Below are 13,426 nucleotides of genomic sequence, written 5' to 3'. Positions count from 1 at the left end.
TGTCATTGTACTTCAAATGGTTTAATTCAGGGTAAATAATCACTAACATGTTTGTTTATTCATTTGAGTTAAACTTAACTAAACATGTAGTCAAGTGAATGAAAAAGAATAATCTTCACATGGACCTTTTAAATCAAATAGGGTATTTAACCCATCACCAAATAATGAATGTATTTTTAAATAATTTGACAGACTTCACCTTGCAATTCATGTGTGCCCATTGGAACCTAGTCATTGTTTAGGACCCATCTCCTAGCTTTAGTAGTCATGGAAACATAAGAATGTGTATATTTTCTTACTTCTCTTATGGGTGCCAATCTCTAACATTGAACTTCGTAGAAGAGAGATAAAAAGGTAAGAACTGTAACCTGTCCATGTGCTTTTCATTAGTCACTTTCAATATGCTAAGACAGAGAGTACCAAAGAAGGTCTCTGACCTATAGGTCAGGCTCCTCTTAGATATCTACTGCACTGGAGTAAATATTTCTGAATATCATTAAGTGTCAGAACTGTGTGAATATTTTTTCTTCAAGTCCTGCACTGTATAACTAACTGAAATTGTACATGTGTATTAATGACTCTGAGCTATTTTCCTGTATATTAAATGAGACTGATAGCAGCATTGGTAACATTGAAGGTTTACTAATACCCTGCAATGTGTAAAGGAGGTTGAAGATAAGCAAAACATGAGCTATTAATGCAATTATTTGTGTTAATTCACCAGTAAACAAGGCTTTCTTATCAGGAGGATCATGTGCCTATCAGAACGACTCTCATTTAGTTTCTTTACGATATGTGTGACTCTCTTTCTGTTCAATATTTCCAGTGACTTAGAAGATTGGTGATATTGTCATCCTCCAAATGGGTTGCTATACCCTCAAAACCAAAAGGTAAGATATGACATATGAAGGCTTTTTTATTTGTTTCTTTACAAAAAACTCATATCTTTCATTGGGATTCAGAAAATACTAGTAACATATTCTGCAATCTAGCAAATTTGTCTGGCACCACATCCTTCTACATCCTGCTTCTTTTATCCTTCAAAGCATATTGGTTCTGTGGTCTGCTGCTTTAGATATGCCTTGGTAAGAAATTTCGTATATTGATTCCCAATCAATTTCCATCCACTGCAGGCCCATGATCAAGTTTATTAAATTTCCCATTTGACACTTTTACTGTCTTGATCATTTTAGAAAGCACATTCCATAGGATTCTTTGGAAGGATGCTTAGCTGACAGCTAATCTATCCTTGAAAGGAGATGCCTATTATAGACCCCTCAACCTTCTTAATGTGCAATGACAATGACATTATACACATGCTGGCATCACTGAAGGATTTTTTCCCTCTTTCCTTTCTCTTAAAGAACTCATCAGGATGTCTCTGTATGATATTATCATTTTCCTTTTACCACACACATAGAACTGAATTGAAAGATCTAAATAAGTTGGTTTATAATAAAAATATAAAATGTTATTTTTGAATCAAAGTTGATAGTAGCTCAGCAAAAATCCTCTAGATACAGGATATATGGCACCATAATGAAGTCAATTTTCACAAAGACTAATATTGTATAAAAGGTAGATACAGAATGCAGATATACATTATTCCTCCTCTTTTATGTACGTATTGTAATTTTGATTACAAAATTATTCACCTCTATACCTCACATATAGTTAAATATCATCATTCTAACATGAAATTTTACACCAAACTAGTTTCAATGAGAAATTTAAGTTTGTATTCATGTTGATTTTAATTATGAAATATGGAACATATTGTTTTATTGACATGAATACTCATTAGAATACTGTCTAAAGAAATATGGCATTATCTGCTTCATCAGCCTTGATAAACTTAATATTCCCATTGTTCTATCATTTATGTTCATATCTTCAGGTATTAAAGAAGTTAGATATGCCATGGTTTGACAGAAATGGGCATACCATGTGAATTATTTTACTCTTGTCTCTTTCTTCTCAAGCATTATATTAATATTAAATTGCTCCTGTAAGCATCATGCCATAATCAACTTCAGGCAGTAGAACATTGTTCTGTTTGGAAAACTCACTTAGGTTTTTTTTATTTTTTTCTGTTTTTGAAAGAGATCTGCAATAAGCATCACCTTAAATGATTCATCAAACTCATATTAACATTAACACTAAGTATTAAAATACATAGTCAAGAAACAGCAAAATAGCGAAATTTGAAGGACTATGTGAAAATATTGTCCAAACATATCACAATGGAGATGCCTGCCTCAATAACAGATCTCAAGTACTCTTATTTATATTAACTAGTGTGTAGAATTCTAACACATGTATAGCTCATTGAAATACAACTTGGAGATAGCAGGGGCAAGGAATGTGTACTTCATAACTGCATATTATTAGAGTTTTTCACAGTTGTGTTCCTGGTTAATTTTAAAATTGTACTTTTCATCATCCTCAGATTTGCAGGAGTGAAGGAGTGGATATTCAGAGTGATTGGCTTCCTTTGCAGTCTATTATCTTCAGGGTTTGGAATAATTCTTGCAAGCAGCAGATACTGGCGCCTCTGGGAATTCGACAATAAGGTTGTCCAGCTTGTTTACATTGGACTCTGGGAAGCATATTACCACTGGGAATTTAAATTCTCTGGTACTGAAACCATAATTCTGGTACACAGCCCTGTCAACTCGACCTGGACAATTTCACCTGAATTTCGATGTGCACAGAACCTGATATTAATGGCAATGCTGATAAAACCTGTTGTTGTGATTTTTAGCTCAGCAGCCATTAGGGTCAGCATAATCGAAGCCTCAGTCCCTGAGATTCAGATAGTGTGTTACAAGTGCTCTGTCTTAATTCTGATCATCAGTAGCCTTTGTACCATTATTTCTGTGACCTGGAACCATGTAGTAGATCTCTATGGCAAAACCACCCTTGACTTTCCACCAAACTTTCCAGTAAAGAAAGAAGCCCTGATAAAGAAACACAGCACTTATGTGTTTCCAATAGGTCTACTGACAACCATCCTGTCACTCATTGGCATGATTATGTTCCTCTTGGAGATCAGGTCATTGAAAGTTCAGAGTAACCTGAATGTCCAGCATGCTTCTAAACAGGCTGATGACATGTCCATAAATGAGAGTTCTGTTGTTTGAAAAGTGCCAGGAGATTCCCTAATAAAATTTCCTAATCCCCACAGTACTCCTGCAATTATGCACTTATTCAAAATAAAATATCACATTGATTTTCTGGGTATGTCTGAAGCTTTTATCTTCTTCCTCATGGTGATGGTGCTGCCTTCCTTAAAGGTATTCACATCCTAATCTCTGCATTCCAAGATGATGTGTTCAGGTATAAATCAGAGAACCAAACCTAGGTTAGAAGTTTGTTTTTAAATAAAAACAATACACAGGCATTCATCAGGGTGGGGGATAATTAACACCTAGTATATCTTGTATGCAGAGCAGTACTACCAGCCTGTTAGTACTGCTGAAAGTTCTGCTTTCTTTAATAAAGGAAGACAAAATATTCATTGAGTAATCTTACTGCTTGGAAGCCTCACAACATATGGAACTTTCTGAAATGCTCAAGCATATGAATATGTTTTGATGCAGTAAAGTGTTCCCAGTGGGACTGGATAGGATTTGGGCACGATTCATGTGTATGGAAGACTTTGGAGGATTAGAGAATTAGACTAAATTCTGCTGTGTTCCAAATTATGCCAGGGATCCACTCAGTACCAAAGAGTGAACAAGTGCTCCCAAAGAAGTAATGAACCACTCTCTTGAAACTAGAGAGTTGGTGGAGGGAACTGATGTTCTAATTCAGCAGAGAAAACAAAGAGACAGCAAGGCAAGGGAAAGTATCAGGACCTTATGGTCCAGGGAATCATATGTCTCTGATTGACTCGCAATTAGTCTCTTTCTGCAGTTCTGACTGACTGGCAACCAGATTGTTTATTTATACAGGTTTCAGAGACAAAAGACAGAATAATGAGTATTCAACTATCTGAGATTATGTGTTTAACTTTTCATTATATGTCCAGGGTTATGAATTATGCCACAGTTGGAAATTACAAGCAGAACACCTTTTTATTTTTATTATCATTCTGATGTCTCCAATTTAAAGACACTAAAGATTATCTTTTCCAATGCAAACAAATGTGTTATATGACAGCCTCATTTTAGGCCAGTGGTATTTCCAGTTTCAAAGTCCCCAGAAAAACACAAAGTATCTGAAATAGTATTTTATGAATAGTAAATAGTGACATCTAATTTCTTTTATTATATGTTCCTTCATCTGCACTATAAATAGGAAATATGCACTGGCTTCTATTGCTCTAGGAAGTCTATAATGTATGACCCTCTAACTTTAAATTATGCCTGTAGGGATCTCCAAATGTGTTGTCAAGGGAGGCCTTGAATCTCTAAATTCATGTCATGACCTATTGGAGTTTGTAAATTATCTCTGTTTATCCTACACCAATTGCACTGTATGTGTTTGCTCTGGGTCAGATATCCCAAGAAGATACCTGGAATAGTATCTGCATCTAATCATAATGATCTCCAGGGAATAAATAAGGAAGACTTCACAAATAGTGTCAGACAAAGTTAATTTTAGTTTTTTCTAGAAATATGCCAACATAATTCTCTCAGGAAAACACATAAAATGAATCATAGTACAGAATGTGCTCAAGAATGCAACGAGACACCAAAACCCAAAAATGAGAGATTGAACGACAGTGATTTGATTATTCACATCAGCTTTGCTCAAAGTGAGTCAAACAGTATTACTGGCTTCACAACTCTCAATTTTTTTCAGAAGATATGGCTGAGGCACATCCGTTTAGATGTACTATCTTATGATATCCTTCCTTCCCAGGTTGTAGGACATTGACAGTTAAAACTGACATTTTCGGGGCTGGGGATTTAGCTCAGTGGTAGAGCGCTTACCTAGGAAGCGCAAGGCCCTGGGTTCGGTCCCCAGCTCCGAAAAATAAGAACCAAAAAAAAAACCTGACATTTTCTCTACATTTTCCATTTAGTCATCACAAGTGCGTAAGAGTGGATGCAGATGTGGCCTTCTCAGATGGCTAAATGTATATACTGCTTCATAAAAAGGATCAACACCAGAAAGTCGTAATGCATAAGCCTACTTCGTAGAAACTTTAACGTAGTCATGACTGTGTTCCTTAGTACATTGTTCACATTTTTCAGCAGGGTCAGCTTCTGTGAGTGTGTTGTGCTGTGGGTATATTTACGCGACATGAATCCTGATATTTAATGTCTTTTCCCCAAACTCAGTATGTTCATTCTGTTAATAAGAAAAATCTTGAAACACACAACTCAAGATAGGAGAGGTTTTAGTCATGGAATTTCTGTGCAGGTATGGAAGTCAGTTAGAGTAAACATTTTTCTGTTATAGGTAAATTCTGAGTTTTTTTTTATCCAAAGGTGCTCTATAATTCACTGTGGGAATGTTTAAGTATGAGCATCAAAGACAACCCTGAAGAAAGGCAAAACAGAGTGATAGTGGAAGAGAGAATAAAAGCAGAGGTGGCAGCTACAGGTCCAAGAGAGGGAGAGAAAATGTGGCTGACTCCGGCCCTGGTTCGAAAGTAATAGATATGTGATGGTCACTGACATAAAGAAAATAGTAATGTTCTGAGCATGAGCAAAACCAACAGTCCCCAAATGTATAAGACACAAAGGGTGTGAAGCTCTGCATTAGAAATTTTGAGTTGTATATTAACACTGAAAGAGAAAATTACCAGCTTCAAAAATCAAAATAATAAAAAAGGCAGAGTTTATCTGAGCAGATACACAGAGTTCCAATCAATGGGATGACAGAAACACGAGAATTCCCTTGGATACATGGGTCACAATTTATGTAATCTCCCTGATGCACCGAATTTTACCCCACTTCTGCTCTTAATGTTTAGTCCACTCCGCTACCTTATATTGGATAGTATGCTTTTCCTCTTCCTAAATTCTTTTAATATTTTATAACAGTTGCAAATTCATGGGCAGTGCACATTCACAGAACATTCTTCTGTAAATGAGCCATTTGTAATTTTCTATCAGCCCATAATTTCCTTACTTTCCTTGACTGGGATCTCTGAGACATGAACACAGACAGTCATTAGGCTGTGTGAAATGGCAGCTCTGCCTCATTGGTGCAGACAAACAGTGGAGGTTTTTTTTGTATTTTACAGAAAGTATAGGTCTCTGCATGGAGTTTCCTTTCTTGTTTTAAATACAGAGCTCTGCAAAAGAACTTTCTTGTATGTGTGTTTATGGGATGACGTAGAACATTTAGTGTCTTATAGACAAGGTAACATATCTAACATTGGGGTAAAATTTCTAGCAAAAGAATATTTCCAAGGGAAATAGTGAATAAAAAAAGAGATGGAACTCTTTTCCCTTATTAGATGGTAGCTGCAGGGGATGTATTGCACTAAAACCCCTGGTAAAACACAAAAGATGAAGAACATTGAAAGAATTGAGAAGAACCAGACAGAGAGAGAAGAAAGTGTCAAAAACCACCAACTCAGTAGAATTAACAAATATCTCCAATCAAGGTTGTGATTATGGCTCCAAAATTGGGAATCCACGGAAAGTTCTGACTAAGAATGATTCTCGGCTCCCAGGGAACTGACTATTAGGCATGCTTTCCATATTCCCCAATTGGAACTGTCCTGCATACTATTCCTTGAAGAGGCTCTTTTCTTTTTATAACCAGACATCAGCAATGTGGAAAACCCTGTACCTGTTTTAATGCCCATTGGAATAGGGGACATGAGAACACAGGAACAAGGTCACATCTTCTCAGATAGTCTCCATTGTTACGTCAAAACACTATCCCTTGACAATGTTTTAGGTTCACTTGTTCAACCATCAGTGTACCTGCATCTTCCGCTAGTGATTAGTCTGATTTACACACTCTTGCATACACTGAGGTGTCATTCTTTTCCCACCCATATCATGAATAAGACATTACATTACATCCATTTTACCCAGAGACTCAAGGGCATTTTAAGGCAAAATGAAAACACACACACACACACATATGTATGTATGTATGTATATATATATATATATATATATACACACACATATATATATATGTAAACTAAACAAAGTTATAAGCAATCATGAAATGAATCAAAATTAATGTTTCTTTGATGAGTCAAGGCGATATTTTAAGTGGTGAAACCTAGATAATTAAAAAATGTTTAAAATACATGAGCATGAAATGGTAAATTGTAAATATTATGATTATAAAAGAGAGATTTGGGGGCACAGAAGGGAGAAATAGACTAAACCAGGCCTAAACTCATCAGAGCAAACTGAAAATAGAATCTCCATAGCTGAGGGAAAGGTCATCCAGAGATGGCCCCATCCAGGGATCCATCGCATACAGTGTCACTAATCCAAGACAATATTGTGGATGCCAGAAAGTGCATGCTGACAAGACCCTTCTACAGCTCCCAGAGACTGAGAAATAGAGAGTCAGATGTTCTCAGTCAACAGTTGGAATGAAAACAGGGCCCACAATGGAGGAGTTAGAATATGGACTGAAGGAGCTGAGGGGGTTTTTACCTCTATAGGAAGAACAAAAATATCAACCAACCAGAACCCCAAAGCTCCCAGAAACTCAACCAACCAAAAAAGAGGATACATAGAGCACCCATTGCTCCTGCTACATATGTAGCATAGGACGGCAATATTGGGCATCAAAAAGAGGAGAGGACCTTGGGCCTGTGGAGGCTCAATATTCCTGTATAGGGAAATGCCAGCGCAAGGAGAAACGAGTGAATAGGTAGGTGAGTTGGGTAGTATTCTCATAGAGGCAGGAGGAGGGGGGAAGTTATCAGTGGAATCCAGAGGGTAAATCTAAGAAAAGGATAACATTCGAAATGTAAGTAAATATCCAATCAAGGATAAATATCCTCAAGTAAGAAAAGATGCTGGCAAGAATGTGGAAAATAAAGAGCACTCCTCCATTTTTGGTGAGATTTAAAATTGGTAAAATCCTATTAAAAATGGGGTTCAGAGCTAAACAAAGAATTCACAGCTGAGGAATGCCAAATGGCTGAGAAACACCTAAAGAAATGTTCAACATCTTTAGTCATAAGGGAAATGCAAATCAAAACAACCCTGAGATTTCACCTCACACCAGTGAGAATGGCTAAGATCAAAAACTCAGGGGACAGCAGATGCTGGCGAGGATGTGGAGAAAGAGGAACACTCCTCCATTGTTGGTGGGATTGCATACTGGTACAACCATTCTGGAAATCAGTCTGGAGGATCCTCAGAAAATTGGACATTGAACTGCCTGAGGATCCAGCTATACCTCTCTTGGGCATATACCCAAAAGATGCCCCAACATATAAAAAAGACACGTGCTCCACTATGTTCATTGCAGTCTTATTTATAATAGCCAGAAACTGGAAAGAACCCAGATGCCCTTCAACAGAGGAATGGATACAGAAAATGTGGTACATCTACACAATGGAATATTACTCAGCGATCAAAAACAACGACTTTATGAAATTCGTAGGCAAATGGTTGGAACTGGAAAATATCATCCTAAGTGAGCTAACCCAATCACAGAAAGACATACATGGTGTGTACTCATTGATAAGTGGCTATTAGCCCAAATGCTTGAATTACCCTAGATGCCTAGAACAAATGAAACTCAAGATGGATGATCAAAATGTGAATACTTCACTCCTTCTTTAAAAGGGGAACAAGAATACTCTTGGCAGGGAAGAGAGAGGCAAAGATTAAAACAGAGACTGAAGGAACACCCATTCAGAGCCTGCCCCACATGTGGCCCATACATATACAGCCACCCAATTAGACAAGATGGATGAAGCAAAGAAGTGCAGACGGACAGGAGCTGGATGTAGATCGCTCCTGAGAGACACAGCCAGAATACAGCAAATACAGAGGCGAATGCCAGCAGCAAACCACTGAACTGAGAATAGGACCCCCGTTGAAGGAATCAGAGAAAGAACTGGAAGAGCTTGAAGGGGCTCGAGACCCCATATGTACAACAATGCCAAGCAACCAGAGCTTCCAGGGACTAAGCCACTACCTAAAGACTATACATGGACTGACGCTGGACTCTGAACTCATAGGTAGCAATGAATATCCTAGTAAGAGCACCAGTGGAAGGGGAAGCCCTGGGTCCTGCTAAGACTGAACTTCCAGTGAACTAGACTGATGGGGGGAGGGCGGCAATGGGGGGAGGGTTGGGAGTGGAACACCCATAAGGAAGGGGAGGGGGGAGGGGGATGTTTGCCCGAATACCGGGAAAGGGAATAACACTCGAAATGTATATAAGAAATACTCAAGTTAATAAAAAAAAAAGATATCACATGATTTAACATGGCTCCGACCTCATCTTACTTGGAAAATAAAAATTTTCTCTCAAAAAAAATAAAATAAAATTGGTAAAATCACTCTGGAACTCAAGTCTTGGGATTCCTCGAAAATTTGGGCATAGTACAACCTGTGCGCCCAGCTATACCATTCCTAGACATATCCCCGAATGATTCCCTAACATACAGCAAGGAAACATACTCCACTATGTTCATTGCAGCCTTATTCATAACAGCTAGAAGCAGGAAAGAACCCAGATGTCCTTCAACAGAGGAATGGATACAGAAATCATGGTGCATTTACACAATGGAATACCCTTCAGCCATTAAAAACAATGACTTATTCAAATTATTAGGCAAATGGATAGAACAAGAAAACATCATCCTGAGTGAGGTAACCCAATCTCAAAAGAATAAACATGGAATGCACTCACTGATAAGTGGATATTAGATCAAAAGCTAGGAATACCTAAAATACAATCCAGAGAGCAAATGAAGCTCAAAAAGTTGGAAGACCAAACAGTCAATGCTTCAGTCCTTGTTATAAGGGATAACAGAATATTCACAGGTGTAAAGACAACAACAAAGTGTGGAGTCAAAACTGAGGGAATGGTCATTCATAGATGACCACACCTGGGGATCCGTCCCATACAACATCAACAAACCCAGAATATACTGTGGGTGCCAAGAATTGTATGCTGAAAGGAGTCTGATTTAGCTGTCTCCTGAGAGGTTCTGCCACAACCTGAGAATTAAACACTCACATGCTCTCAACCAAACATTTGACTGATAATGGGGCCTACAATGGAACAGTTAGATAGAGGACTGAAAGGGAATAACACTCGGAATGTATATAAGAAATACTCAAGTTAATAAAGAAAAATAAAATGTAAAAATAAATAAATAAATAAATAAAAGATCTTTAAGAAAAAAAAAGAAAGAAAGAGGACTGAAGGAGCTGAAGAGCTTTTCAACTCCATAGGAAGAACACAATTATCAACTAACCAGAACCTCAAAGCTCCCAGAAAATAAACCACTAATTAAAGAGTATACATGGAGGCATCCTTGGCTCCACCTGCAAATGTAGCAGAAATGGCCTTATTGGGCATCAATGAGAGGAGTGGATCTTGGCCCTATGGAGGCTCAGTGTTCCCATGTAGGGGAATTTCTGGGCAGGGAGAGAGGAGTGAATGGGTGGGTTTGTGGGCTAACACTCACATAGAGGCAAGGGTGTTGGGGAAGAGATTGGGGGATTCCAGATGGGAAATCTGGATAAAGGATAACATTTGAAATGTAAGTAAATATCAAACCAAGAAAAAAAAACTCCCGTGACAAAAGACGCTGGCAAGAATGTGGAGAAAGGACAAAACTCCCATTTTTCGTGGGATTGCAAACTTGTAAAATCGGTCTGGAATTCAGTCTGGAGTTTCCTCAGAAAATTGGGCTTAGTACTACCTGAGGGCCCAGTTATAACACTACTCAGCATATACTCAACCGACATAAATAATTTCATAACAGGCAATCAAAGGATGCACACTGAAATACAACCAAACAACCAAACACACACACACACACACACACACACACACACACACACATTCCTGCACTCATGCACATACACATATACCACAAGAATGGAAACTTAATAACTCTCTACTCAATAATAACTTAGTCAGTGTAGTAATAAAGAAAGAAATTCAACACTTCATGGAATTCTATGAAAATGGTGATACACCTTTCCCAAACTTATGGCACACAATGAAAGCAGTTCTAAAAGGAAAATTCACAGCCAAAATTGCCATTGTAAAGAGGTTGGAAAACAAATTAACAGGACTCTTGAAATTGGTATGAAGTTCTCTTCATTGAGTCTTTATGCGGTTTGGATAATTGTGGCTTCATGGAATGAGTTTGGCAGTGCTCCTTATGTTTCTAGTTTGTGGACTAGTTAGGGGAGTATTGTTATTAGCTGTTTGAAAATCTGGTAGAGTTCTGCAACCAAACAATCCATCTTTGGGCTTTTAAGTTGGGAAACTTTTAATACATCTTTCTATTTCTTAAGGAATTATAGCACTCTTGAAAGAGTTTATCTGATCTTGATTTAACTTTGGTTAATGATATCTGTGTAGGAAATTTTGGTAAGTGATATCTACCTGTGTCTTTTTATTGGGGAATTGAATCCCCTGATGTCAAGTGATATTAATGACCCATGATAGGCTTTTTTCCTATTATTTTCATTCTTGTGGTATATGTGTATGTGCATGAGTGCAGGAATGTGTGTGTGTGTGTGTGTGTGTGTGTGTGTGTGTGTTTGGTTGTTTTGTTGTATTTCAGTGTGCATCCTTTGATTGCCTGTTATGAAATTATTTATGTCGGTTGAGTATATGCTGAGTAGTGTTATAACTGGGCCCTCAGGTAGTACTAAGCCCAATTTTCTGAGGAAACTCCAGACTGAATTCCAGACCGATTTTACAAGTTTGCAATCCCACAAAAAATGGGAGTTTTGTCCTTTCTCCACATTCTTGCCAGCGTCTTTTGTCACGGGAGTTTTTTTTTCTTGGTTTGATATTTACTTACATTTCAAATGTTATCCTTTATCCAGATTTCCCATCTGGAATCCCCCAATCTCTTCCCCAACACCCTTGCCTCTATGTGAGTGTTAGCCCACAAACCCACCCATTCACTCCTCTCTCCCTGCCCAGCAATTCCCCTACATGGGAACACTGAATCTCCACAGGGCCAAGATCCACTCCTCTCATTGATGCCCAATAAGGCCATTTTCTGCTACATTTGAAGCTGGAGCCATAGAACCCACCATGTAAACTCTTTAATTAGTGGTTTATTTTCTGGGAGCTTTGAGGTTCTGGTTAGTTGATAACTTTGTTCTTCCTATGGAGTTGAAAAGCTCTTCAGCTCCTTCAGTCCTCTTTCTAACTATTCCATTGTAGGCCCCATTATCAGTCAAATGTTTGGTTGAGAGCATGTGAGTGTTTAATTCTCAAGTTGTGGCAGAACCTCTCAGGAGACAGCTAAATCACACTCCTTTCGGCATACAATTCTTGGCACCCACAGTATTGTCTGGGTTTGTTGATGTAGTATGGGACTGATCCCCAGGTGTGGTCATCTATGAATGACCATTCCCTCAGTTTTGACTCCACACTTTGTTGCTGTCTTTTCTCCTGTGAATATTCTGTTCTCCCTTCTAACAAGGACTGAAGCATAGACTCTTTGGTCTTCCACATTTTTGAGCTTCAATTGCTCTGTGGATTTTATCTTAGGTATTCCTAGCTTTTGATCTAATATCCACTTATCAGTGAATGCATTCCATGTGTATTCTTTTGTGATTGGGTTACCTCACTCAGGATGATGTTTTCTTGTTCTATCCATTTGCCTAATAATTTGAATAATTCATTGTTTTTAATGGCTGAAGGGTATTCCATTGTGTAAATGCACCATGATTTCTGTATCCATTCCTCTGTTGAAGGACATTTGGGTTCTTTCCTGCTTCTAGCTGTTATGAATAAGGCTTCAATGAACATAGTGGAGTATGTTTCCTTGCTGTATGTTAGGGAATCATTCAGGGATATGTCTAGGAATGGTATAGCTGGGCGCACAGATTGTGCTATGCCCAATTTTCAGAGGAATCCCAAAAATTGAGTTCCAAAGTGGTTTTACCAATTTTCAATCTCACCAAAATTGGAGGAGTGTTCTTCTTTTTCCACATTCTTGCCAGCATCTTTTCTTACTTGAGGATATTTTTCTTTGATTGTATATTTACTTACATTTCAAATGTTATCCTTTTCCCAGATTTACCCTCTGGAATCCCCCAATCACTTCCCCCCTCCTCCTGCCTCTATTGGAATATTACCCAACTCACCTACCTATTCGGTCGTCTCTCCTTGCACTGGCATTTCCCTATACAGGAATATTGAGCCTCCACATGCCCAAGGTCATCTCCTCCCATTGATGCCCAATATGGCCATCCTCTACTACATGTGTAGCAGGAGCAATGGGTGCTCTATGTATGCTCTTTTTTGGTTGGTTGAATTTCTG

General features: G+C 38.2%; 1 protein-coding gene across 1 annotated transcript; it reads left to right on the top strand.

Annotated features, from left to right (window-relative positions):
• Positions 1–263: 263 nt before the first annotated feature.
• Samt2l1 (spermatogenesis associated multipass transmembrane protein 2 like 1) lies at positions 264–3,232 on the top strand. Its single transcript, XM_002730219.5, has 3 exons — positions 264–354; positions 827–890; positions 2,450–3,232. Exons 2-3 carry the CDS (start codon positions 862–864, stop codon positions 3,141–3,143), a joined length of 723 nt encoding a protein of 240 aa, XP_002730265.1. The 5' UTR covers positions 264–354; positions 827–861; the 3' UTR covers positions 3,144–3,232.
• The last annotated feature ends 10,194 nt before the right edge of the window (positions 3,233–13,426 follow it).

Source organism: Rattus norvegicus, chromosome X (genome assembly GCF_036323735.1).
Source record: "Rattus norvegicus strain BN/NHsdMcwi chromosome X, GRCr8, whole genome shotgun sequence".
In the NCBI taxonomy this organism is placed as follows: domain Eukaryota; kingdom Metazoa; phylum Chordata; class Mammalia; order Rodentia; family Muridae; genus Rattus; species Rattus norvegicus.
This window is presented reverse-complemented; position numbering and strand designations above follow the sequence as displayed.

What these genes read in the sequence shown, in the direction of transcription:
- Samt2l1 (XM_002730219.5), top strand. Translation starts at nt 862, where the DNA reads ATGGGTTGCTATACCCTCAAAACCAAAAG. An exon ending in TATACCCTCAAAACCAAAAG is followed by an intron (nt 891 to 2,449) that starts GTAAGATATGAC and finishes CATCATCCTCAG; the next exon opens with ATTTGCAGGAGTGAAGGAGT.